Source organism: Stigmatopora argus, chromosome 20, assembly GCF_051989625.1.
Source record: "Stigmatopora argus isolate UIUO_Sarg chromosome 20, RoL_Sarg_1.0, whole genome shotgun sequence".
In the NCBI taxonomy this organism is placed as follows: domain Eukaryota; kingdom Metazoa; phylum Chordata; class Actinopteri; order Syngnathiformes; family Syngnathidae; genus Stigmatopora; species Stigmatopora argus.
The window spans coordinates 99,236-123,040 of NC_135406.1; the positions used below are offsets into that span (position 1 = coordinate 99,236).

The 23,805-nt window shown below is 59.1% G+C and overlaps 6 protein-coding genes and 1 pseudogene across 21 annotated transcripts; 3 read left to right on the plus strand and 4 right to left on the minus strand.

The window, feature by feature from the left end:
• Window positions 1–121: 121 nt before the first annotated feature.
• khnyn (KH and NYN domain containing) lies at window positions 122–5,285 on the minus strand. Of its 4 annotated transcripts, none has more exons than XM_077589385.1 (10): window positions 4,965–5,284; window positions 3,733–4,842; window positions 3,372–3,568; window positions 3,113–3,247; window positions 2,464–3,036; window positions 1,784–2,427; window positions 1,568–1,698; window positions 1,136–1,418; window positions 907–1,008; window positions 122–836 (listed from the first exon to the last, which is right to left on the minus strand). In XM_077589385.1, exons 3-10 carry the CDS (start codon window positions 3,546–3,548, stop codon window positions 614–616), a joined length of 2,268 nt encoding a protein of 755 aa, XP_077445511.1. In that variant the 5' UTR covers window positions 3,549–3,568; window positions 3,733–4,842; window positions 4,965–5,284; the 3' UTR covers window positions 122–613. The 4 variants fall into 4 exon arrangements, with proteins under 4 accessions (XP_077445511.1, XP_077445512.1, XP_077445510.1 ...); XM_077589386.1 differs by having other exon boundaries at window positions 1,136–1,243; window positions 1,322–1,418; window positions 1,784–3,036; window positions 4,965–5,281; XM_077589384.1 differs by having other exon boundaries at window positions 1,784–3,036; window positions 4,420–4,842; window positions 4,965–5,285.
• vbp1 (von Hippel-Lindau binding protein 1) lies at window positions 4,233–6,269 on the plus strand. The gene is made up of 6 exons (XM_077589410.1): window positions 4,233–4,503; window positions 5,042–5,166; window positions 5,246–5,312; window positions 5,629–5,727; window positions 5,830–5,968; window positions 6,051–6,269. Exons 1-6 carry the CDS (start codon window positions 4,426–4,428, stop codon window positions 6,125–6,127), a joined length of 585 nt encoding a protein of 194 aa, XP_077445536.1. The 5' UTR covers window positions 4,233–4,425; the 3' UTR covers window positions 6,128–6,269.
• On the minus strand, window positions 6,157–11,561 carry LOC144066063 (ras-related protein Rab-39B). 6 transcript variants are annotated; one of them, XM_077589399.1, is made up of 8 exons: window positions 10,788–11,561; window positions 10,636–10,704; window positions 10,164–10,454; window positions 9,970–10,087; window positions 9,215–9,415; window positions 7,636–7,917; window positions 7,214–7,394; window positions 6,157–6,851 (listed from the first exon to the last, which is right to left on the minus strand). In XM_077589399.1, exons 5-8 carry the CDS (start codon window positions 9,406–9,408, stop codon window positions 6,606–6,608), a joined length of 903 nt encoding a protein of 300 aa, XP_077445525.1. In that variant the 5' UTR covers window positions 9,409–9,415; window positions 9,970–10,087; window positions 10,164–10,454; window positions 10,636–10,704; window positions 10,788–11,561; the 3' UTR covers window positions 6,157–6,605. The 6 variants fall into 6 exon arrangements, with proteins under 6 accessions (XP_077445525.1, XP_077445523.1, XP_077445522.1 ...); XM_077589397.1 differs by having other exon boundaries at window positions 9,970–10,454; window positions 10,796–11,561; XM_077589396.1 differs by having other exon boundaries at window positions 9,970–10,454.
• Window positions 7,633–10,037, plus strand: LOC144066072 (ras-related protein Rab-32 pseudogene; annotated as a pseudogene). The gene is made up of 3 exons (XR_013297388.1): window positions 7,633–9,782; window positions 9,863–9,898; window positions 9,984–10,037. The product of XR_013297388.1 is annotated as a ras-related protein Rab-32 pseudogene (transcript).
• Window positions 11,562–11,635: 74 nt separating the features above from the next.
• Window positions 11,636–16,868, minus strand: rasl11a (RAS-like, family 11, member A). The gene is made up of 12 exons (XM_077589411.1): window positions 15,930–16,868; window positions 15,511–15,855; window positions 14,010–15,376; window positions 13,769–13,870; window positions 13,328–13,619; window positions 12,747–12,803; window positions 12,584–12,666; window positions 12,259–12,299; window positions 12,072–12,201; window positions 11,922–11,993; window positions 11,776–11,852; window positions 11,636–11,707 (listed from the first exon to the last, which is right to left on the minus strand). Exons 5-10 carry the CDS (start codon window positions 13,449–13,451, stop codon window positions 11,934–11,936), a joined length of 495 nt encoding a protein of 164 aa, XP_077445537.1. The 5' UTR covers window positions 13,452–13,619; window positions 13,769–13,870; window positions 14,010–15,376; window positions 15,511–15,855; window positions 15,930–16,868; the 3' UTR covers window positions 11,636–11,707; window positions 11,776–11,852; window positions 11,922–11,933.
• usp12b (ubiquitin specific peptidase 12b) lies at window positions 14,160–17,002 on the plus strand. 2 transcript variants are annotated; one of them, XM_077589395.1, is made up of 10 exons: window positions 14,176–14,389; window positions 14,921–15,001; window positions 15,074–15,157; window positions 15,263–15,392; window positions 15,461–15,726; window positions 15,822–15,898; window positions 15,970–16,053; window positions 16,128–16,325; window positions 16,427–16,505; window positions 16,571–17,002. In XM_077589395.1, exons 1-10 carry the CDS (start codon window positions 14,342–14,344, stop codon window positions 16,670–16,672), a joined length of 1,149 nt encoding a protein of 382 aa, XP_077445521.1. In that variant the 5' UTR covers window positions 14,176–14,341; the 3' UTR covers window positions 16,673–17,002. The 2 variants fall into 2 exon arrangements, with proteins under 2 accessions (XP_077445520.1, XP_077445521.1); XM_077589394.1 differs by having other exon boundaries at window positions 14,160–14,389; window positions 15,074–15,392.
• Window positions 17,003–17,013: 11 nt separating this feature from the next.
• On the minus strand, window positions 17,014–23,075 carry arhgap36 (Rho GTPase activating protein 36). Of its 6 annotated transcripts, none has more exons than XM_077589391.1 (14): window positions 22,876–23,075; window positions 22,661–22,740; window positions 21,997–22,133; window positions 21,894–21,930; window positions 20,814–20,960; window positions 20,010–20,069; window positions 19,293–19,492; window positions 19,000–19,216; window positions 18,713–18,919; window positions 18,467–18,597; window positions 18,228–18,377; window positions 18,059–18,147; window positions 17,812–17,993; window positions 17,014–17,731 (listed from the first exon to the last, which is right to left on the minus strand). In XM_077589391.1, the coding sequence occupies exons 5-14, from the start codon at window positions 20,941–20,943 to the stop codon at window positions 17,517–17,519; spliced, it is 1,581 nt and encodes a 526-aa protein (XP_077445517.1). In that variant the 5' UTR covers window positions 20,944–20,960; window positions 21,894–21,930; window positions 21,997–22,133; window positions 22,661–22,740; window positions 22,876–23,075; the 3' UTR covers window positions 17,014–17,516. The 6 variants fall into 6 exon arrangements, with proteins under 6 accessions (XP_077445517.1, XP_077445516.1, XP_077445515.1 ...); XM_077589390.1 differs by having other exon boundaries at window positions 20,814–20,963; XM_077589389.1 differs by having other exon boundaries at window positions 21,894–21,933.
• Between the last annotated feature and the right edge of the window lie 730 nt (window positions 23,076–23,805).

Below are 23,805 nucleotides of genomic sequence, written 5' to 3' on the forward strand. Positions count from 1 at the left end.
TTCAGCGCTACCTGTTGGCCACTAGCGGTAAAAGGAAGACGCCAGTGGGCAGGAGGAGAAGCCGCCCGCCCGAGCCCGCCCGAGCCCGTTCTTGGCCCTTTTGCAGTCAGTGACAAACTAATCAGGAATTGGAGCGTTTAATAAAAAGAGCCACAACATAAAGGCGAGTGAGTTCATTTCCCACAGCGGAGCCGTGTGCCATTTGCCAAGAGCGGGGGTGGGTGGCCAAAGCGGTCTTCCAGGGCCGCCGTGTGTCCAGGTTTTTGTTCCCACCCATCCCGCACAGACACTTTGGCCAATGACATTTGTCTAGAAAACAGGAAGCACCTGACTTCAATCCACCGATTGCACTTATAGGACTGGACATCCGATTGGCCAAAAGACGTCCTCTTTATGGGTTGGAATGAAAACCCGCACCCACTGCGGCCCACGGTGGAATAGTTTGCCCACCCGGGGCCAAGAGGATCGGGCAAAAAGCAAGGCCAATCCGGTGGCGTCGCGGTCGGGGGGTAGTCGAGCATTGGCAGGCTGGCGCTTCCTCGGTTCGCTCCAAATTTGTCCAAACACGCGTCCATTTGGGGTAGAATGTCCGGCGCTCGCCGTCGTCGTCAGGCTACTCCAGAAGAAGTGCCGAGAGCACGTCGAGGTCGTCCTCTTTGGGGTGGGGCCGTAGAAGCGTGAGCACCGCGTCGTCCCGACCGGGAAACACCTGACGGAGACTTTCTCGCGGGCCGGCCGTGGCCTGGGCCGTCCGGAGGGGACCCCGCTCGGCGCCGGGACGGTGGCACGCTCCGTCACGAGCGCCGTCCGGGGTCGGCTCGGACCGGTCGGGGACTCTGGCGGCAGAGAAGACGGGCGGGGGATAAAGGTGTGGCCGACGCCACCCGCGGCCTCTCTCCGTGTCACCTGTGTCCCCAACGGAGGAAGTCGTCCAAATGAGGGCCTCCCCTTCCCAGGGGGTCGTCCGGAATCATGAAATGGTCGCCAACAAACGTGTACTGAAGTAGCCTGGGGGAGAAAGGAGCGGTGGGTGGGTCGATCTCAGCTCCGACCCCCTGACCCTGATCCTAACACTAACAAGAACAGGAAGGAACCCCGCCCGAGTGGACACCCAAGTGGATGCAGGCGTCCTTACCTCTTTTTGATGATGTCCCTCCACGGAGGCGACTGATCCAGAAGGTCCCTCATGTTGTCGTTGGTCACGATGACTCCGCCCGTCCTTTCCGCCAGTTGCAGCATGAATCTGCAAGCGCACGCCACCGTCGATAGGGGGGCTAGGGTGGGCTTGGCCAAAGCGGAGGACGGCAAGGCGAGTTCCCACCGGTCGTCGTAAGAGGCCATCCTGGTGCCCGAGACCTCCCTGGAGGGGGTGTAGGAGAGGAGGCCCAGCTTCTGCAGCTCGTCCAGATAGTGGCGCTCTGCGGAGGAGGAGACCGAGGAGGGCGTGGCGTCAAGGCCGGGAGATAAGAAGGCGGCGGCGGCGGCGACCGTGACGTCAAGGCCGGGAGGTAAGAAGGCAGCGGTGGCGGCGGCGACCGTGACGAACGATGACGACGGGCGCGGGGACCTGTGACGCGCGGGTGGCTCTTCTGTCGCCACTGGGGCAGCAGGGCGCTGATTTGGCGATGACCTCGTCCCCAGAAATGCCCAACGGCCAGAGCGATTCCGCGGCACGAGAAGAAGTGGCCCAGGCCGTGGCTGCGGAAAGCGCGACACGGAGCCAACGTGAGCTCGCCGGAGCCAACGTGAGCTCGCCGGAGGGGCGCCCCCATCCCTCGCCTACCTCATGGCGACATTGCTCCCATCTACGATGACGGTCCTGAGTTGAGGGTCGCCCGCTCGGTCGGTTAGCTGGAGCTCAAAGGGCGTCTGCAGTCCCTCCAGAAAGCGCTGCCGGCCCGTCACCATGGCGTCGCCGCTTTCCCCGGAGCGCTGGGCTCGGGGCGCCGGGTCCCGGCGCCTCGGACTCGGGGGGGCGATCGGGAGCGGCGGCGGAAACGGCGCTCCATCGGCGGGGCCCGGAGCTACCGGAGGCGTGTGGATGTCTTTGGCGCGGAGCCATTTTGCATTGCCGTTTGCGTTTTGGGAATCGCCCGTGTCCCTCTCCCCCGGCCGGGCGTCTTCGGCGGCGTCCCGCTCGCTCGTTGCAGCCTTCCGGCCGGCCTTCCGGCCGGCCTTCCGGCCGGCCTTCCGGTCTTCCGCGGCGGCGGCGCTGGCCTCTTTCTGCAACTCCAGGAGCAGCAGATGGGTGGACGCGTCGGGCAGTTTGCGGCACGCCTTGGCCACTCGGTGCTCCGTGTAACCGCAGCTGACGGCGGCTTTCTTCAGGACCCCCAACACAAAGTCCTCTTCGTCCGGCCACCCGGCGACGTCGTCCGGCACGTCCCCGAGCCCCCCTCGACCCGCTCCCGCGGTATCGTCGTCCGCCCGGCGGGGCGGGTCACCCTCGCCGTTGTCGTCCGTCCGGCGGGGCGGGTCACCCTCGCCGACGTCGTCCTGCTCTCGCTGAACCAGGTCCAATATCCGAGAGGCTTCTCCGGGTCCCGTTCGGCCGAGGACCCGTTTCACCACCTCCTGGGCGTACCCCATGGCCGTGAAGAATTTCAACAAGTGGCCAAAGTTCTCGTCGGGCGCCGACGGGCCGCCGTCCCGGCGCCCGGCCTTCTCCGGCCCCTCGTCTCGCGGATCGGGAGCCCCGTCGCCCGGAGACGGCGGAGCGTTCCCGGGGGGCCCCAGCCCGTGCCATCGGACTTTTGGCGAAAGCGGCAGGGGGGCGGAGCGCCAGGGCGATTCGCCGACCAAGTCCAGCAGGGCTTCCTTGACGGATACGGGCAGCAGGAGGAGGTCCAAGATGTGGTGGCCCTCCCATTTCTCTACCAGGGCTTTGAAGGCCGGGGGAGAAGAGCACAACTCGTCGAAGCTTTGTTCTTGGGCGCGCCCTCCCTTGTATCTGTCCAAAAGGTCGGCGACGAGGGAATAGGCCCGCACGGCGGGCTCGGCCAGACCCGATACGAGCAGGAAACCCGGCGAGCCCACCTGCTCGCCGTGGGCCGCCGTGAGTAGGTCGCGGGGAGGCGAGGACGACGGCCGCGGCCGGCGCGGCAAAACTCACCACAATGTAGGCCGACGTGCTTCGGATCATGCAGTCTAGGAAGAAGCCGGCGGCGGCGCAGAAGACGCACTGGAGTCCCACGGGGTAGGCCAGCTCCCGTTGTTCCTCCGGCTTCACGAGTCCGCTCACAAAGATCTAAGAGACACGGGGACCGGGTGGGACCGGGTGGGACCGGGTGGGACCGTGTGGGACCGGGTGGGACCGTGTGGGACCGGGCGGTCCCGGCCACCGTCGGCTCGGGCGGCGGAGGCGAGCAAACCTTTGCGGCCGACGCGTCGCGGGCCGAGCCTCGCAGTCGCACCCACGCGTGAGCGTCGCCGTCGGCGCCGGCGACCGCGAAGGACACCCGGAATATCCTCTCCACCGCGTGGCGCTGGGAGACGAGGGGCCCCCGCAGTGCCCCGGGACACGCAAATTCCTCCTCGCCGCCGTCCATCCTTTCCTTTCCTCTCCGCGCTGTGGAAGGTGACATTCCATGAGAGTTGGCGTTACCGTTTCTTTGGGCCGGCCGTCTTCGGACGAGCGACACGACGCGGGCAAGCAATCCTAGCGGTCACATCCGCATGGAATGGCAAAGGCTAAGAAGCGAACGTCGCTCAAAAGATGTTTTGCTTCCTTACCCAGACAGATTTTCTCTTGGTTTCTCCCAGGCTGCTCCAAAAAAGACGCACGTGCCGCATGAAAGCACAAAGTCCGCCGCCACTTGAAAGTCCGACTCGCTTGTAGCGAACAAAACAATGTCAAAAGTGGCTTATCAAGTTAAGCTCTCAAGTCTCACACGGAAAATGTTGTTTGCAACGCCTGAGAAACCGAAACTATTTCCTCAACCAGGAGTTGCGGGGAAATTCCAGTGACGTCGCAAGCAAGTGACACCCCGCTCTCTCTCGCTCTCTCACTCGCTCTCTCTCTCTCTCGCTCTCTGTTTCCAATGCATAGCTGAGGGACTTTTGAAGTCTTACACATTCAGGCACTTGTAAACAAAAAGTGCAAAACGAATCGGATGTAGTCACAAATACAGTACTTCAAGTGGACTAAAAAAGGGGCAAAAGTTGAATTTGAATTTGGGTAGCTGCCCATCCACCAGGGAGCGCTCTCTCAGGACTCCCATGCCAGCGGGAGCAAGTCCTTAGTCCGGGGACCGGTTTTGCTTCTGCCGCTTCCCACTCATTGCGAGAGACTAGTGGGGGCGGGGGGGGTTCTTATGTTTTAAAATAGTGAAGGTGCGGCCATTGGTCACAAGAGGGAAGCAGTGCCCGCAACGCTTCGCGTCACGCAACGAAGGAGAGAAAGAAGAAAAGGAGCCTCACCCCACGATGGCGGCCACCGTGGACAGCAATTCCGTGCAGGCAGCCAAGAAAAAGCACCTCGGTATCCCCGAAGCGGTCTTCGTGGTACGTGAACGCTGGAGCGAAGGCATCATGTCCGCTTCGCTTCGTCGTTTCGGTCCGTTCTGGCGAGCCGGCTTTGCCGCTGGGGCAGCTTCCATGCTAACACAAAGCTAACTTGCTAGTGTGCACCGAGCAAGCCGAACCATTGCACTCAGGGGCTTGAAACTTTCCAGATATCTTAGCTAGAAGTTTCGCCTTTTATCCATTGGACGTGTCAAAGTTACAGTAACTTCATTTTGTCTCATTTGGGTGGGTTTTGCTTCCTTTTCCACAGACAACGATTTGTAGGTCTTTTTCTTTGACCGTTTCTGCGTCTTACTTCCGGCGGAAGAGAATGACGACCTAAAAAAAAATCATTGGGGGGGGGGGGGCGTAGCCGTATAGAGTTAAACAGTTTGCTAATATAAATTGAAATAGTTCTGTGAGTTAACATGACTTGAAATAACGACGCCGAGGACGCTTACGAAAGCAGTTGCTCCTCTGGTTGGTTCAAACGGGAACGTTCCAAAGTCAGATGGCCAGATTGATGGAGTGCTTTCAGGAGGACGTGGACTCCTTCATGAAGCTGCCCGGCAACGAGAAGGCGGACTCGGCCCTGAGGAAGCTGGACGAGCAGTACCAGAAGTACAAATACATGGAAGTCAACCTGTCGCAGAAGAAGCTCAGGTCTTTTTTGAAAGCGGTAACGAGAAGGGCTCGGGCCGTTTCGCTCTCGTGGTCATTGGCGTCCTCCGCTGTCTTTCAGGTTGAGGAACCAGATCCCGCAGATCAAGCAGACGCTGGAAATCCTGAGACACATGCAGAAGAAGAAAGTGCGTTTTGCCTGCGGTTGTTTCAAGCCTGTGGTCGATGCGTATATATCACTGGGAGACGTTGAATTGAATGGAGTAGAATGACATTTAAAGCTTTCACCACATATAACAGCAGACGGATAAATCAATCAATACATGGACGTCCAATCCATTTGGAGGCTCCCGCTTCAAACGGATTGGACGTCTAGGGCCGGTAATTGGACGGGTCGTGAAAAAAAAAAGATTGCTCTGAATTCCAACCGTCCGAGAGTTCTTGCGGTCAAATATTCATATTCTAGTCGGAATACTCACCTTTCTCTCACGTCTTGGCCGCCAGGACGCCCCGGAAGCGATGGAGACGCACTTCATGCTGGCCGACAACGTTTACTGCAGGGCCTCTGTGCCGCCCACCGACAAAGTGTGCCTCTGGCTCGGCGTAAGTCGCCTCCGCGCGGGGCGCCGTGAGGCCCAGGCTGACGGCGTGACCTAACCAAACTCCCCACCCCCCACCCCACGCTCCTCGCTCCGTCCGTCCAAGGCAAACGTCATGCTGGAGTACGACATCGACGACGCTCAGGCCCTGCTGGAAAAGAACCTGGGCACGGCCACGCGTAACATGGAGACGCTGGAGGAGGACCTGGATTTCTTACGAGACCAGTTCACCACCACCGAAGTCAGTATCCTTCCACGCGGGCTTTTCCTCGGCGGGGTCTCCTCGCCGCCGCCGCCGCCGTTGGCCTTTGACTCCCAAATGCTCAGACATGGCACGGGTCTACAACTGGGACGTGAAGAGGAGGAGCAGAGAGAACCTCCTCAAATCGGAAGACAAGTCTTAATCTGGAGAAGACAAAGGAAAGGAGGCCTCTACTTTTTCTGGACTATTTATTTGTCTGTTATTTCCCCTGGAAAACACAAAGCCGAGCCACCCCACCGGGATTGGGCGAAGAAAGAACATCTAATAAAAGATTCTGACACGTGCGGCGCTCTTTTCGTGGACTCTTTCCGTGTCGATTGCTACCCCGAGAGGTGCAAACGGCCGACTCCTGCTTTATTTTGGCGGGGAAATGGGGGCTTTTGGGGGGGGGGGGCTGACGCTCTGTGGAAGAGCGCCACCTCCAACGGTCCTCCCGGGTTGAGAAAGCACAAAATAAATAACGCAAAAGATGTCCGGCCGTTTCTTTCGGAGGCGACGGGAGCGTCTTTTGCTCACGTGAGCGACCGGCGTTAAGGCCGAGGGGTCCTCGTCCCAGCTCGGTCACGAGTCCGTCCATCCGAGCGTTGGGGTCCGTGGGTCGAATGGAATGGAATGGCGCGTCAGCAGAGGCAGCGGCGGTCGCTCTGCGTCACCTCCTCGGAGGAGTGGACCACGTTGGGGACCAAGCCGCTCTTGACGCCCTCCCAGCCTTCCTGGACGGCGATGTCGCCGGAGCGCACCAGGGCGAAGATGTCTTTGGTCAGCTCGGTGAAGGCGCGCTCCACGTTGACGGCGTCGCGCGCCGACGTCTCCACGTAGCGCATGCCGTACGCTCCCGCCAGTCGTTCCGCCTCCTGCCGGCTCACCTAGACACACGTGACATGACGTTCGGTTCGACGGGAAAACTCAAGGCCCGAATCGGTTCGTCGGCAATATTCTTTTTTTCCCAACATTTCTTAATGTATATGTTAAAAGATTCAAATCAGTACTGGTAAATATTCAGATTTTTTTTTAATTCGGTTGTGTTATTAGTTTGCTGAAAGGACAGCAGTAATATACTTTTTAGAGTTGAGTGCGTGTACTAAAGAAAGAAAAAAAAACAAAGATGAAAATTATATTTCTCTGGTGTGTATTTACTTTAGCAAATTTCTAGTCCCAACTTCCCCATTGTTGCTATGGGTGTGTGTGTGTAAAGTGAGGCAAGGCGAGGCGACGCGCGCGCACACACCTGCCGCTGCGCCTCCAGATCACATTTGTGTCCCACCAGCAGGAAGACGATGCTGTGCGGTTGGACGTGACTCCGGGCCTCCTCCAGCCACTCGTGCACGTTCTGGAAGGAGCGGCGGTTGGCGATGTCGAAGAGGAGCAGCCCGCCCACCGAGTTGCGGTAGTAGGCCCGAGTGATGGACCTGCGGACACCCGGCAACATTTCAAAAGAGGGCCAGCTCATGCCGCCGAGACTCAAGCGGCCGCGAGAAGGCGCCTATTTTGGGTGGAGCCATCACGGCGCTTGTATTTGTGTCGAGCGAGCGAGCGCCTCGCGGCAGGAGCAAACACCCGAGCTGGCCATTCTAGTTTTCAGACCCTGGGGCCGCTCTATGGCAATGACGACGGCGGCGGTGCGCAGGGGAGTATTTAGTGAATTTGCACCTGAATCGCTCTTGGCCCGCCGTGTCCCAAATCTGCAGCTTGATCCGCTTGCCCGGCTCGATCTCCACCAGCCTGGAGAAGAAGTCCACGCCCACGGTGGGGTCCGACACCTGGGCGAAGCGGCCCTCGGTGAAGCGGCGGATCAGGCACGACTTGCCCACGGTGGAGTCGCCGATCACGATCAGGCGGAACTGATAGAGCCAGATGGCCTCCATGACTGGGCTCGTCTGTGGCTTTACCGGTTCTCGCGTCTCGTCTGCGGAGGGGGGGGGAGGCGGGAACCTTTTGGGGAGAGACGCAGCGAGAGAAACAGACAGACAGAGAGAGAGGGAATGAAAAAAACGGAATGCCTCGCATTTCAATAGTCGCATCTCACACTTGAATCAAATGTCTCGCAAAAACAAACAAAACTACTGTTGTTGTGACGCCGATCAACCATCAGAGGGAGCCAACTCCCCTACGCCGTTTGCTTGCACCATACGCAAAAAATACGACTCCCCATGAAGAGCAAATACTTCAAGTCGGCTGCTCTTGGCAAACAGTGCACCTGTTTGACTCCGCCCACTGACGTTTCGAAGAGACACTCCGCGTACTTGCCAGTACTTTTTTTTCCAATGGAAGGGGATCAGGGTCGGGGTGAAGGACCTCAAACCCCAAACATGATTATAAAGCGTGCGACTGACCTCCTGCTGGCTGCGGTTCAAGTGCGACGAGCCGGGCCGCGCATGGAGGAGGAGGCGCCGCCGCCGCCGGCGGCGACGATGACGACAACGAAGACAACGACGACGTCGACGAGGTTCCGGGCCGGCCGATGCCCTCCGGAAGAGAGGACGAGGTCCAAGCTCACTCGGGGCGTCGCTCGCCGCTAGCTAAGCCGGGGAAATGGCAGCGACTGGAACATCGTAACGCCTGACTCATCCCGCATCAGCACCACCGCACCGCCAGGAGCAGCGTCCTTTTGACGTGACGCACGCATCAAGGCACTGCTGGGCGATGTAGTTCTTTTAGTTCTTTTCCTGCCCTGCACTCAAGCAGCTCCATAGAATATATACACACACGCGCACACGCTCGAGGCGAGATGTCTCGAGATGAAATCGGCGGCGGCCATCTTGCGCGGAATTAATAGCATTTTCGACAGACTGCACTCACGTCATTCGGACTTGATTTTAGTGTTAAAATGAGGGCTAAGTAGGGCAGTAAAATGACTCCTCCTGCGAGAAAATCGACAACTATTCCAACGCACACGCTCTTTTGACCCTGAGACAAAATGGCCGACGAGCGACAACGGCCGTCCCCATTGGTTCCAATCCGACATCTCGCCTCACGCTGATTAGTTTTGGGAGGTTCCCGAGGAGCGCCGAATCCATTGGTTGTGGTGCAAAGTGGGCGGGCCCCGCTAAAGGCCCTGCACAACAAACCCCCCCACCCCTGCTAAATACATAATTACATTTGGTCTCCATTTTGTGCCCGCTCGAGCAACAGACTAGAACAGGATATTTCGTGGCTTATGCTTTGAGTGTAAATTTGCTTCTTTGCCCAACTACCACCACACACCCAATGTGACGTGGGATCCAAATACCTGGCGTGACAGCGACGTGGCTCGTAGGATCCAAACGCCTGGCGGGGCACGGGGGCAGGGCAGGGCGGGGCCATCGGATCCAAACACCTGGCGCGCCAAGGCGGGGCAGGGCCGTCGGATCCAAAACAACAGCGGCGGCGGCGGCGGCGGCGACCGGCCATGCAGCGGCAGCTCTTCCTCAAAGTGCTGGTCATCGGCGACCTGGGGGTGGGCAAGACCTCCATCATCAAGCGCTACGTGCACCGGGTGTTCTCCCAGGGCTACCGGGCCACCGTGGGCGTGGACTTTGCCCTCAAAGTGCTCCAGTGGGACCAGGCCACGGTGGTGCGTCTGCAGCTGTGGGACATTGCCGGTGCGTTGCCACGGAGCGCGCCTCGACCTTTTCGGGGGCTCGTCGGCCGCACGGACAGCGGTAGATTTGTGACCCCGCCAGCCCTCAAAGTCTAACCCGCTCTCCTCTCTTCGCTCTTGCGTTTCGTCTGGCTAACATCTGCGGTCGTGATCAGAGATCCTCAGCGCTCGCTTGACATTCTACCTTCTCTCCCGGCCAAAGGACAAGAGCGATACGGTAACATGACCCGGGTTTACTACAAGGAGGCCGTGGGCGCCCTGGTGGTCTTTGACATGACCCGCCTGGCCACCTTCCAGGCGGTCCTCAAGTGGAAAGGAGACCTGGACTCCAAGGTGAAGCCAGAGCGGGGACGGGAACGGGAACGGGAGCGTGGGCCGAAGCGCCAGACGCGTTGCTCACTCACCTGGTGGTCCTCAGGTGATCCTGAGCGACGGCAGACCGGTCCCCGCCGTCCTCCTGGCCAACAAGTGCGATCAGCGGCGCCTGGGTTTGTGCGCCAAGCTGCCCAAACTGGACAACTTCTGCAGGGATCACGGCTTCGTGGACTGCTTCGAGACCTCGGCCAAGGTAAAAGCGGGCGGGGACGCCGGCACGTACCGCCGTCCACCGGGGAACCGCTGACGGATCGGGGCGGGGCTCTCTCTCCCCGCAGGACGACGCCAACATCGACGCGGCCATCTCCTGTCTGGTGAGGAACATCCTGGCTTACCAGACCGAGGAGGAGAGCCTTTCCGTCGCCGCCACCGCCGAGGACGACTCGGCGCCGCTGCGTTTCGACCGCCGCACCGGGGAAGGGGGGGCACCCAAATGCTCCGGGTGCTCTGGACTGAGGAGCGCCCGTGGCAACTGACAGACCACGGTTGCCGTTCGCGGACTCTGTGACTTAAGCTAGAAGAGGGTCAGGGTCAAGTGGACAGATAAGAGTTCCTTGCAGTGGAAGGACAATGTCACTAGATGGTGCTAATAGTACTAAAACATGCTTCCACCACAAAAGTGTTGTGTGATTTTTCCAGATTTATATTTTTTAAAAAGCCAAGTCCAGCGTTCTGTTCCAAAATTCACAACATACCTCTTCAAGAGCTTGAAGTCGTCACCCGCGCACGCCATGTCACGGGAAACGGAGGAAATGCGTCGCCCCCTGGGAGCAGGCCAAAATAGAAACCACGTGAGTAGGCACCAAAAAGTCTCCAGTCCCATAGTAGTAGTATTTCCAAAGCCCACCGACAGACCGTCGGCTCTCGCCCTCCGGTCGGAATCTGGCACCTTCCCATCACCCTCGCTTTGCGTCAGCCACGGCGAGCTTTCCCACAGCCGGAGAAAAATCTTTCCGCCTGGAAGAATATACTGCGGAGAAGTGGCGCCAGGAGAGGGCAAAATGGAGTCACTACGTTACTGGAATCAGATACGGAGGAGGTCTTTTTTTTTGCCAAATCTTTTAATAAACAGCTCTCTTTTTCGCTCTCTCTCTCCCCTTCTTTGTGTCTGGGCCCAAAAAGGGAACATTTGTCATGCGTTCCAATCCAAACGCGCCCCGATAAAGTCAGCGACTCCAGCCGTTGTCGGGAACACATTGTTTCCCTGAAACGCGCCCCCCCCCCCCCTTCGGGGTCGTAAAGGTCCCGAGTCGGGGTCGAAGGGTCAGGGGAGGAGCCTCGGCACAGGACAGATGCATTCCAGATGATGACGAATGGCGGGAATTTGCCTGGGGTCAGGAGGTCATGAGAACAGCAGCTTCCGCCACTGTGTAACTTGAGGGTTAGCATCCAGCCCGCTAACGGCTAACGACGTCCCATCAGCGGAAAGCTGGAAATGGGACGAGCGCCTTCGCTGCAGTTTGTTTGGCCGCGCTGAACTTTCTGCTGGGTGTGGCTGGCCAGATTTTTAAATTTTTTTTCTTCATATTTTTGTCTTCTTTTGGGGTGGAAAGTTGACTTGTAAGTATTTTTGATATATAGGGGCGGAGTCTTTTGATCCTCCAAAGGCATCCGTCCTGGTCAGAGCGCCCCGGCCGATTTGACCTTGGAGGAGAGGACCTGCCTGAACCTCCTCTTCAGCTCCTGCATGTTGGGCGATTTGGGGCGAGCCAGGTGGAGACCGCCTCGCCGTTTCTCTCCGTTACCGCCCCCCAACGCCCGGGAGACCTGCGCGACGGAGACGGGGTGAGCCCACCGCCACGAGGATTTGGCGCGCGAGGGTTCACCTAACCCACCTCGTGACAAAGCTGGAGGAAGGCGACGCGGACGCTTTCGTGGTTCTCCCTGGCCGACGCCTCGAAGTAAACGCCTCCTGGAAAAGAGATGGAGACTTGGCTTCCCTTCCCACGAGGCCGAGGGCGAGCTCGCCAGCGGGGCCTACCTAGCGAGGACGCTAAGGTGGCGCCTTCGTCCGCCGGAACTTGTCGGGCTCGAAGCAGGTCGCTTTTGTTGCCTATCTGGTGACACGGAGGGTGGGCGGAAGAACGGAAGTGCAAACGCCATTAGCAAAAAATAAAAAAAAAACACCAACCAGTATGACGGGAATGTTTCCGGACGGGTGGATGCGTCTGACGTGTTGATACAGCGGTCGGACGGTGCGGTAGCTGCGCTGGTCGGCGATGGAGAAAACCAGCACGTAACCGTCGGCCCAGTAGATGGACCTATCGGTTGAAAAGCAGATGGAAACGGCGCCGTGGAGACCGACGCCCGCGACTCACCTGTTGATCTGTTCCTGGCAGTAGAGTCCCTCGGCGTCATCCTGCACGGCCCAAAATTAAAAAGAAGTCAATAAAGGCGCCTTCATCTCCGATAAGCCTTTTGCCGTCGCAGGAAGCGAAGGTCTCCGTGGACCCCCCTCTTTCGGAAACGCCACGCCAACATAAGAGCGCCAGATCAGATCCCATCCGGTCCGGTCCTCTCTGGTCCTCTCTGGTCCAATCCGGTCCCTTCCCTTCCCTTCCCTTCCCTCGCATTCCTGAGCGATAACGTTCCCAGAAGGGAAACGGCTACGGCGCTTGCTATCATCTTTGCCAGGCTCATTACCTGCAGAGCCACGCAGGGCGTGTCCTGGATCTGGAGCGACACCTCTTCGCCATCCAGGGTGACCTTTCGGGAGTAGAGCGCGCCTGCGGACCCGGCCCCAGGAGATCCCGTCACCACCGCGCCAGCACTTGGGAGGGGGGAGCGAAAAGGTGGGCGGAATTACCAGTGTTGGCCTCGTAGTCTCCGATGAAGCGTTTGGTGAGAAACCTGACGATGAGGGCTGAAAAATGACAGAGACCGAGAGAGAGAGAGAGAGAGAGAGAGAGAGAGAGAGAGAGAGAGAGAGAGAGAGAAAGTCCAGTCGATCAATACGTGCCAGACTCGCTTATCTGCCACGAGCCTCAAACAAACGGGTCCAAATTCCCCAATGGGCGACGGCGAGGGATTTGGCCATTGCGTGCTTTGGTCGGGCTGTCGCGCCACGGGCTCTCGTCCTACCTATCCGCTAGCGAGCGGCCAATGAGTCCACGGATCACCCTTAACCGACGCAGACTAATTAGGGCTCCGAGGATGCCAGCCGGCATGAAGACAAACAAAAGCGGGCGACTTCTCCAAACCTCCTGGGTTCCAAAGGCGGCGATCCAAAAAAGCACCGTGTATTCGCGCCCCCTTTGATTTTGGTCGACGGACAGAACTTTGGGAAGCCTCCCCACCCACCCCCGCTTCCCCACCATTTCAATAATCCTTGCTTTAATCCCCCGGGGAAGAACGCCATCCCTTCGGAATCCCCGGGACGTGGCTCACCCGTTTTGCCGACGTTGCTGGCTCCCAACACGGCGATCTTCACCGTCTTGTTGGCCACGGCGTCCGGCGGCGGGTACTCGGGGATGGGCACCAGCAAAAAGTTGCTGGAGCCGCCGTTGTTCATGGCTCCCGCGGAAAGGGGCGCCGGCGCTCCTCACGCTGTCATCGGCGCAAGGTCTGGGCTCGCTTATCCCGGGATCCCTTGGCGTCCGCGGCGGCCAAGGAAGCCAGCGAGCGAGCGAGCAGTGCTGAGAAGTGCGCTCCAAAACGTGTGTCCCGTCTGGAAAAGAGTCTTTGCGCACGAGAGAGAGAGAGACAGGAGGGGGGTGAGGAGTGAGGGCTGGACCAGGACGGGGAGGAGGAGGAGGAGGCTCCTTTTACTCGTTGGACACACACACACACACACACGCACAAGGGGGAAAAAAAAAGTTTGCTCTCAACTGATTTGCTGCCATCGACGGCCAATCCACTTGAAGTGGGGCGGACGACAGTCCACGAACGAGGCTTCCTTGGCTTCCAGTCCAACTTATTCACTGGTTCGGCCTGAGGAAGAACACATTTGATCAATCATTGGGTACACGCCAGGGTATAAGTGAGATTTAAATGTCAAAAAATGGCTGCACTCCCAAGTGTCTTTCTCCATGATTAAAAAAGACATATCTACATTCAAAGTCATTCTCGCCTTATGAGCTTTCAAAACGACGATCAATTGGCAGCCCTCATTCAGGAGAAGTTCCCCGCCTCATCCAACATGGCGGCGTGGCCGACGTACAAGCCAGAGCTGAAGGCGGCGCCAAAACGAAGTGGGTCTACGGTGCCAAAGTCAGCTCGGAGGGAGGGAAGGAGGCTTTTTTTTTCTCGATAGCCCGCAAGCAAGCCCCCCACCACCTCCCCACCATCCCCGTCCCCAGCCCCAGCCCACCCCGCGACTCCCGGAACGGTGGCGGCGTGCAGCCCGCATCGGCTCGGGGGCATTTTCACCGTTGGGGTTTGGTCCAACATGGCGGCGCACGGATGGAAATACTGATGACAGTCCGAAAGATCGCCTCGATTTGTACGATGGTAAGGCTTTAGTTTGGGATTTAAGGAGCGCTCCTTTGCGGGAGCTAGCCGCCTAGCCCTAGCCTAGCCTAGCATAGCCTAGCTAGCCTGCTTACTAAGCGGCTACGAAACAGTAACAACACACTCGCATCGACGCGCTTGCGTTCCGTAACGACGCGCTCAAAATCTCGACTTCTTGATTCGTCTTTGGTTAGCGTGAGCGGGATTTGCGCCTCCTTGTCACGTGATGGCGAGCGGGGAGAGGGGGGGGGGGGTAGTTTTGATTAACAAGAGGAATAGTCCGCTTTCCGAATCCTTGGATGGTGATCCTGAGGCGCAAAGGGGACAAAGTCCGTTCTCTTTGGGGAGACAGTTCCCCTTAATTGCTTTGAAGGGACTCATCCGTGGTGACAGGCAGGAGAATGAGGAGGAGGGGGAGGAGTAGGAGGAGGAAATGTCCTTCCTTCCTTCCTTCCACTAGGTACTGGTCACTGGTGGAGTTGTTTTTTTTTCTGAAAAAGCTCTCCCCTTTGCCTTGGCCTTTGGCGACAGGGCGCCAATGCCTCCGCCTTGGAGAAGGAGATCGGACCGGAACAGTTTCCCGTCAACGAGCACTACTTTGGATTGGTCAACGTCAGTATGGGGCGGCTCTGGTGACGCTTTGGCGTGCCGTTTGTCACCAACGCCTTTTTGTGGCTTCCCCAGTTCGGCAACACCTGCTACTGCAACTCCGTGCTGCAGGCTCTCTACTTCTGTCGCCCGTTCCGGGAGAAGGTGCTGGCCTACAAGGTAGGGCCGCTGGCGTCGGCCGTCTCCGCCGTCCCCGCCGACGTCACGGGGCCCGTCCCCGTCGGCCGTCTCCGCCGTCGTCACGGGGCCCCTCCCCGCCGGCAGGTGCAGCCCCGACGCAAGGAGTCGCTCCTGGCCTGCCTGGCGGACCTGTTTAACAGCATCGCCACGCAGAAGAAGAAAGTGGGCGTCATCCCTCCCAAGAAATTCATCTCGCGGCTGAGGAAAGAAAACGGTGAGTCGGGACGTGGCGGTCTCGGGGCCGAATGACCTTCCCCGTTTTTCCCCTGGGGCCCCGCGCAGAGTTGTTTGACAACTACATGCAGCAAGACGCCCACGAGTTCCTCAATTACCTCCTCAACACCATCGCCGACCTCCTCCAAGAGGAGAAGAGCCAGGAGCGGCAGCAGAACGGGAAGCCGCTGCAGAACGGCGGCGCCGGCGGCGGGACGGGCCCCGACGAGCCGGCGGCGGCGAGCCCGGGCGACAAGGAGACGCAGCGCACATGGGTCCACGACATCTTTCAAGGGACGCTGACCAACGAGACGCGCTGCCTCAACTGCGAAGCCGTGAGTGAGCCAGCCGAGTGCCCCACCGGGCCCACCGGGCCCACCGGGCCCACCGGGTGGGTCGAGCGCCCGACGGCCTTTCCTGTCGCACGCAGGTCAGCAGCAAAGACGAGGACTTCCTGGATTTGTCTGTGGACGTGGAGCAAAACACATCCATCACGCACTGTCTCAGGTAAAGGGAAAGGGAAATTTGGTTACTTTACTTTTTTGGGGGGGTAACACGTCCCTCCGGGAACCTCGCAGGGGCTTCAGCAACACGGAGACGCTGTGCAGCGAGTACAAGTACTACTGCGAGCAGTGTCGCAGCAAACAGGAAGCCCAGAAAAGGTGGGCCCGTCCGTCCGTCCGGCCCGCCATTCCCGGGCTTCTGGCCTCACTTTTTTGCCACCCTCCCACTCCAGGATGAGGGTGAAGAAGCTGCCCATGATCCTGGCGCTCCATCTCAAGCGCTTCAAGTACATGGACCAGCTGCACCGCTACACCAAACTGTCCTACCGGGTGGTCTTCCCTCTGGAGCTGCGCCTTTTCAACACGTCGGGGGACGCCACCAACCCGGACCGCATGTACGACCTGGTGGCCGTGGTGGTGCACTGCGGCAGGTGGGCTCTCGTCTCGCCGTGCCGTCCAGCTCTTCTAGTCCCACCCCGCCAATAACCGTCTTATTTTTTTTTTGGGTTCCTCCTCTCACGGCGACTGGTAGCGGGCCCAACCGAGGTCACTACATCACCATCGTCAAGAGCCACGGTTTCTGGCTCCTTTTCGACGACGACATCGTGGAGGTGCGTGCCGCCGCCGGCGGCCGGCGACGGCTTTTCGCTCTCGACAACATGTCTTGTCGCCGCAGAAAATCGACGCGCAGGCCATCGAAGAGTTCTACGGCCTGACGTCGGACATTTCCAAAAACTCGGAATCGGGATACATCCTCTTCTACCAGTCCAGAGACTGAAGCGCTCGGCAAACTTTGCGCCGGCGGGGGACGGGCGGGTGGACCCACGGCGCCTGAAGCGGACGCCGGAGAGCACCCGCCTAAACTTTGGGACGCCTTCCCGTCGAATTTGACGCGGGCCCTGGAGCTCGCGCGATGATTGCCGTCTTGAACGGGACAATTGAAGCCTCGCCAATTCGCTGATCTAGCCAATTGAAGCCCTAATTTAAGTGTGCGCATTATAAATGAATGTTTTGCTCATTTTACCGAGCCCCGACCTACCATTTTGGTGTAGGCTACTTTGGCTACGGAATACCTTTGATTTTGTTTTCAATTTTTGGGTTGTTTTTTTTTTGGGGGGGGGGGGGGGGGCAGAGGGTGTGCATGTGTAAATATACACAGATATTATTGGAAGAGTTAATAAAGGCTTGCTTCAAAAAGCGTGAAACGGGCCTACAGCGAGCAAACGCTGCCCTCTAGCGGTTCAGCGGTGTAGAGCTTTTCAACATTGTCGTGCACACGAACAAGCTTTCCAAATGTCGCTTACCTTCTGCCTTAAACGACGATGTCGGTCCTTTGCAGCCAAGCCAAGGGGGTGGGGTGGGGTGGCTATCAGCGAAACTGAAGGTTGACGTCAATTAGCTGCACGCTTCCTTTTTGAGTCAGACCAAAGTGCTTCCGTTCCCGCTTGCAGCGGAGGCTTTATTTCAGCGGGCAAAGCAAACAAAAAAAAGGGGGCTCTAGTCGTGCACTTCTAAAATGTATTCAAAAGACGTGATGAAGTCTCCACGTGGAAAGAAAAGCCAAACGTGCGAGGGAGGGGCCGTTGGAACGGCTGCCACCGGTCACCCGTCACCAGTCAACCTCATACCGCGGCCTCCGAGCTCGAGCCCGAGCCTTTCCCCGTGAACAGGTCCCAAAAGCCGCTCTTGCCTTCCTCGGGGGCCGCCCGCCTCGACCATACGTCGCCCTCGTCGGGCGCACCGGAGGCGCTCGAGCGCCCGCCGCTCAGACCCAGCAAGTTGTGATGGGAGCGGAAGCGCCTCGCGCTCTCCAACGATTTGCCGGGCCGGACTTTTCCTGCGGGGACGACGCACCGGGGCGGGGGGGGGGGATAGGTCACGCGAAGGAGGTGGCCGTGTCGGACGCCCCACGCTTACCGCGGCGGCCGTCGGGACGCTCCCCGCTCCGGTTCATCTCCAGCACGCCGAGGAAGAGCTCGCCGCTCAGGCTGCCCTCCGGGGACGGGCTGCCCCCGGACGCCCCCGCCGAGTCCAGCGAGGCCCCCGTGTCTCGGCGGCCCCCGGGCCCGACCTCCGCCGTCGTCGTTGGCCAAGCGCCGCTGCGGGAGCGTTAGGGAGTTTAAGAGCGCAGTCAAATATCGGCCCGGCCCGGTCCGGTCGTCACCTCAGTTTGCGACGGAGCAGGTAGTCGACGATGTCGGGGTCGCTCTGGATCAGGCTCAGCAGAACTTCCTGTTGCAGCTCGGCCGACACCTGCGGGACAGAGCGACCGGAGTCGTTAGTCGGGGGGGGGGGGACAATGGCGGGAGGCACGAGGTCCTTGCGCGACTCGCCGTAAAGAGCTCCCGGTAGTTCTGCATGAGCGCCAGGGTGACGCCGATGATGGCCGTGCTGTCCTCCGCGCCGCCTCCCGGCTCCCCCTGGAGCAGATTGGGCCCAAAGACCACGGCCAGGTTGGCCGCCGTCATCTTGTTTCCGGGGATCTGCGGGAAGGAGCCCCGTGAGCCGGACGCCGGAGAGCCAGGTGGCGGACGTCAAGAGATCAGAGTAGGCGGGCGATCGCTTTGCCCACCTCGCGGTCGTGGGCGCAGCTGTGCACCGTGTGCAAGAAGGTGAGGAGTCGCAGCAGCGTGTCGCAGTTGCAGGGAGGCAGCAGGTAGAGGAGGTGCTGCAGGTACCGGAGCTGCTCCGCTCCTCGGAGGACTGCCACGGTGGGCCGGTTAGTCCAGGGCGGAGGCGGAGATGGAGGCGGCGACGGCGGCCGCCGCTCAGCCCAGGGCGGGAGCTCGGCGGCGCGCTCGTCCGTGTGCATACGTACGATGGGCGTGCAGGAAGGCGGGGTAGAGCTCCCGGCTGAGCAGAGGGTCCGGCAGGTCCCTCAAAAACTCCTTGAGCAAGGCGGCCACGTCGTGGACGCTCTGCTCTCGGTCCAAATCCACGTCGAGGCCGGCGTCAAAGTCCTCCCTCAGCTGCCGCACTCTCTTCCTGGAGCTGCCGACTCTGAAGACGCCCACCGTGCGGAGACCTTGGGGGGGGGACGGCCGTGAGGGCCGGGACGGGCTAAGCCTAACCGGGGACAACCCCGACGTGACCTGGGAGACTCACCGTGGGCCTCGATGTGGCGGCAGCAGCGCTCCAGGACCCGGGGTACCTGGCGGCAGACGGGGTTGAGGCTGAGCCCGCTTTGGCCGCCGCCGCCCCCGCCCTGGCCGCCCCCGCCTTTCTTGGGATCCAGCTCCGCCGGGTGGGAGAGCTGAAGAGCCTCCAGCAAGCGAGACTGGCTGTCCACCAACTCGGAGATGGAGTCCACCGACAGGCCGCCCTGGCGCACGTCAAAAGCGGACGTCACGAGGGAACCCGCCCCGGCCGGCCGGCCGGCCAGGCGTCCGGCGTCCTACCCGCCGCCGCCCTCTCCTTCCGTCGTCGTCCGGGTTCCCCGACGGCACCTGATGCTTCTCCGCCCTGAAGCGCAGGACGCTGGACTCCAGCTCCAAGCAGTCCCGCCGGCCGGCCTTCACGGCGTCGCGACGGCGCTTGAAGGCCCGGTCGTTGGCGATGACCTGCGAAAGCGGGATGCCGAACGCCTTGGGGGCGGATTCTGGCACGCCGCCGGGCGGCCGTCAGTCGAGGTCTAAAAGTCCCCGCGTCCAGAGGAGGGCGCCCCCGAAGCCCGCCCGCCGACGGCCCCGTTTGACCCGGCGCCGCTCTAATCTCCGACGCACGCCGTCTGACCCTTTGGCCTTGGGCCGCGAGCGTCGCCTACGCCGGGCCGTTTGGAGACGTGACCCGGGATCAAGGTCCCAATCCACTTATGCTAGCATGTTTTAGCCCGGATTAGCCTGCTTGGATGTGGATCCCGTCGGCCCGACGGTCCAAATGCTCAATCAAAAGTCGACACTTGGTTGACTTGTCCGTTCTAAAAGGGGAACGCGAGTGGTCGCCAATTTGGTATTGGCTTCTTTTCAACGCCAGGTCACGTCAGCGGCAGCGTCGGCGGCTGGCTAACTCGTTTCCTTAACAGGCTTAACTTGCGTCCAAGCGGGGGGGGGGGTCCGATTGACCGTGGAGTTTGGACGTCTACTAACCCATTTCGACGGTGCTCCGTCGTGACTCACCGCGTTCCTTGGAAAACGAATCGAACTTCCTGCGCAGGGATTTTTTCCGTTTGCAAATTTCTGGGGAGACAAAGAGAGATTGATTCATTTAAAAGGGGCTACCAACTGGTCAAATGGCTGCGCTCATTTCATGAAATACATTGACTCTTTTCCCCCACATTTGCTTTTTCTACTGGTGCAGAAAATGAAGCGTGCCGCTGTCCAAAGGAAAGCCCGTTCTTACTCTGCTCGACGTGGTCGCTGTGTATTCGAACATGAAGACAGTCACGGGCCGCGTCATTTGCCTACAGCGGCGGGGAGCGGGGAGCCCGTTGGGGCGAGGGGGGGTTGACCCTTTGAGCGTGAGAACAAAAAAAAGGGGGAGGGGGGGGGGCAAAAGTGCTTCCGGCCGGGGACGGAGAATTCCAGTGGGGCCAAGTGGTTCTGCGCAAACGCACTGGGCCAGAATTTAAAAAAAAAAAAACGAGGACCCCAAGATGGGGAAAAAGTCGAAAACGCCTGCTCGGAAAGGAATTGTCTGGAGAAAGCCGGCGATACCGGTCTTAAAAAAGACAAAAAGTCATTTTGTGAGGGGGGGGGATCGGGTCGACAGGTCGGAAATGGATGCGGTTCGAGGAAGCGGAGCGGCGCACGTTTCCCAAGGAAAAGTGGCAAAGGGCAGCTTGGCGGACGGCGCCCAACTCTCCGGGGAGCTTCGGCCATTTTTTTTCCCCATGCGCCGTACTTCCGCGACCCCACCCGTCCCTCCCTCCCTCTGTCCGTCCGTCCGTCCCGGCAATGCGCCCGCCACGGATTCGAACGCACCTACGGGAATGAGGATCTTAAAGTCCAGCCGTCTTCGTTCCAGGTGGAACAAGGCCACTTGCCGGAGCCTGGCTCGCTCCACTTCCGACAGCGTTTGGATGGGCGCGGGACGGAGACCCACGGCCGACATGGTCGCCGGCGCCGGTCCTGCTGGGGGGGAAAAAAAAAAAAAAATAACAGCGCTTGGACCCATGCAGCTGGAGTCATCGTTTGACCGGCGGACGCACGCCGTGGAGAAAGCGCAGTGGGCGGCCCGCTCTCGTTTCTCCACGGCGCGGCAAAGGACGGCCATCGCGTCCGTCTACGTTTCTGAAAATGTAAGATAAAGGACGTCGTCGGTCGGCACGCAAATACCTGGCCGGAGATTGGAGCGGCTCTTCCCGCTACTTCAAAAAATGGGCAAAACGCGTCCGGCCCAGGCGGCGGCTCGACCCCCCCAACGGGCGCCCGACCCCCACCCGGTGTCCCGACCCCATCGAGGCGAGCGGCACCGTCTGACTCCGACGTGGTGAGCGCGCGACGAAGGGAGACGAGAAGCGGGGGAGGGAGGTGCGTAAAGGAGTTGGATTACAAGAGGAGGAGACGACAAATTGGGACTTCCAGGAGCTGGAGAACGCAAACACGGCGGCGGCGGGGTGGGGGGGGGGGATTAGAGCTTAGACATGGAGTCAGGGGAAAAAAATGCCGCCACGCTCAAAGAACGTCGGCTGCGAGCAATAATTCCGAGGGACGTTGTTTTAACAAAGGACTCTTGCGCCAAACATTTTTACTGCTACAGTGGGGGTGGGGAGGAGGAGGAGGAGGGGGGGGGGGGGGGTGTAAGGAAGATACAAGCAACTCTCCAAAGCTCGAAATGCATTTAATGGCACATTTAATGGCCTTTTTCTTCTGGTGTCGCGAAAGGAAAAAGTGAATGCAGCGCCCAGACATCACAGATTCGTCACTTTTCGTCCTACTAGCGGAATATTCGCTCGCCCTCACTATGAACTGGAGTTTGAAAGAAAATCACCAATTTCAGCCACCGACAGAGAGAGAAAACTTTTAGAAAGGGCCGTCGCGAGCGGTCTCGGGCGTCCTTACCTGGGACGTTGCGGCTCCCGTCGCCATCGCCGTTGCCCTGCTAAAACAAATCAAAAGAGCCAAGTTAGGCTGCCATTTGCACGGCCACGTTGCCTCGACTCACCTGCGACCCCCCGGGTCCAACGTCTTGGCCCCATCGGCTACTTGTCAAGCCTGGGTGGATGGGTTAGCCATTTTGGGCTACAGTGCTTCACCTGGAAGCCATTTGGCCATTCCCTTTCCTTGAATACATTGGAGGGCCTGCAGAGAGAAAGCAGAACTTTGGTCCCGGTGTGTGAACGCTGAAGGTTCTTTTCCAACGAAGCTCTCTTTTCCGCACACTTAGTTTGTCCTGAAAGCGTGGAACGTGGAGCGTGGAGGGCCATGTTGGGAGAGACGACGAGTGCTCAATTGACTTCCTGTCGAGCAGGTGGTGAAAAGGCAATGGCAGGACGCAGCACGGCCAGATCGCCAGCAGAGGGCAGCGAGTCAACATATTTACTGGCTAAAGGAGTGGCACTTTCTCCTAACTTGAATTGAATGCTTTTAGTATTATTATCATCATCATAGTATACTATGATGATGATGATAATAATACACACAGTGTACATTTACTTCCACTATACACGTCGTCTCGTGAGTCAAAGCACAACATGTAGCAAAAAGACGCGGTGTCTTTTTTGTTGCTTTTCTTCGAGTTAACATGAGCTGTGCAGCCGATTGACATGGCCGGGGAGGAAAAGAGTACAATGACACGAAAGCAAGTGCAGCGGGATGCATATACATACCGTATATTCCAAGCGTCTGTCGTGAAAGAAAGCCCAATGACAAACGCTGCATGATAACCTTGGTTGGTTGTGACGTCTGCCTGCGGGAACAAGTCGCGAGGGAGAGAGCATTAAACACAACGGCTTCATTTAACACCATACGATGACACATGATGGAAGAATAAAAGTTGCATTGGCCCAGGCAGACAGACGAGTCGGTCCACTGGTCCACTCACCTGGCCACCTGGCCATGTCTTCCGCACATTTATCGCTAACACGTTGACATCGGTTGATGCTATCAGGTCGACTCTCAAACTAGGTCAACACCCAAACATGTCCTTTCCATTTTGGCCCACGAAAACGCTTCAAAAAGACGCACCTTCGCCAGCAACAGACAAGAGACGAACTGTTATGATTAAAAGCAGCTCACCTCTTCTTCTACTCCTTCGTGGTGACTTAAGGGGCCACAGCGCCACGCCGTGGACAAAACGCGTAACGAAGGAAGGCTTTTTCTTTTTCTTTTTCTTCCCAAGTTGACGACTGTGTGAACACGAAACATGGCGCGTTTCATTCAATATAGTACTACGAGCCTGTACCGTGGGAACGTGTTTGTTTCGACAATGTACGAGCGAGGAACCTTATATTACGGGGGGGGGGCGCTTTTCTATACATGGTCGCGTGCAAATGTTGTCTTAGCTACTGCACATGCACACCATCTTTGTTTTGGCCTTTAGTTTTGCCGTGAAGCTCAAAGCCGGACCATCCGTCCTGGGACAGCTTCTTAGGGGACCGTGGATGAAGCTGCCACGGCGGCCGCTTATGGCCCGCAGAAAGGGGGCCTCGGGTGGCCATCGGCCGCGCGACCCGCACGACACGGGTTTACCGCGGGACCGTAGAAAGCCGCTCACCCCGGCGGACCGGTGTCGCACGGGCCTCGTTCGCGGTCGCCCTCGTCTCGCTCCGAGGCGAGCGTTCGGAGGGAATCGGCCAGAAGTAAACACTTTGTAGGCGGCCCCCGCTTCCTCCTCCAGAGGCATTTTGGGGGGCCCGCGCCCATCCCCCCCTCCCCTACTGGCCCGTCACCCCCCGTTGGGCTCCGGGTGGGGGGATTATGCGGAGCGGGAGGCTCGTAAAGGGTCCGCCGGGGTCTTTCTGTTGTGTGACGG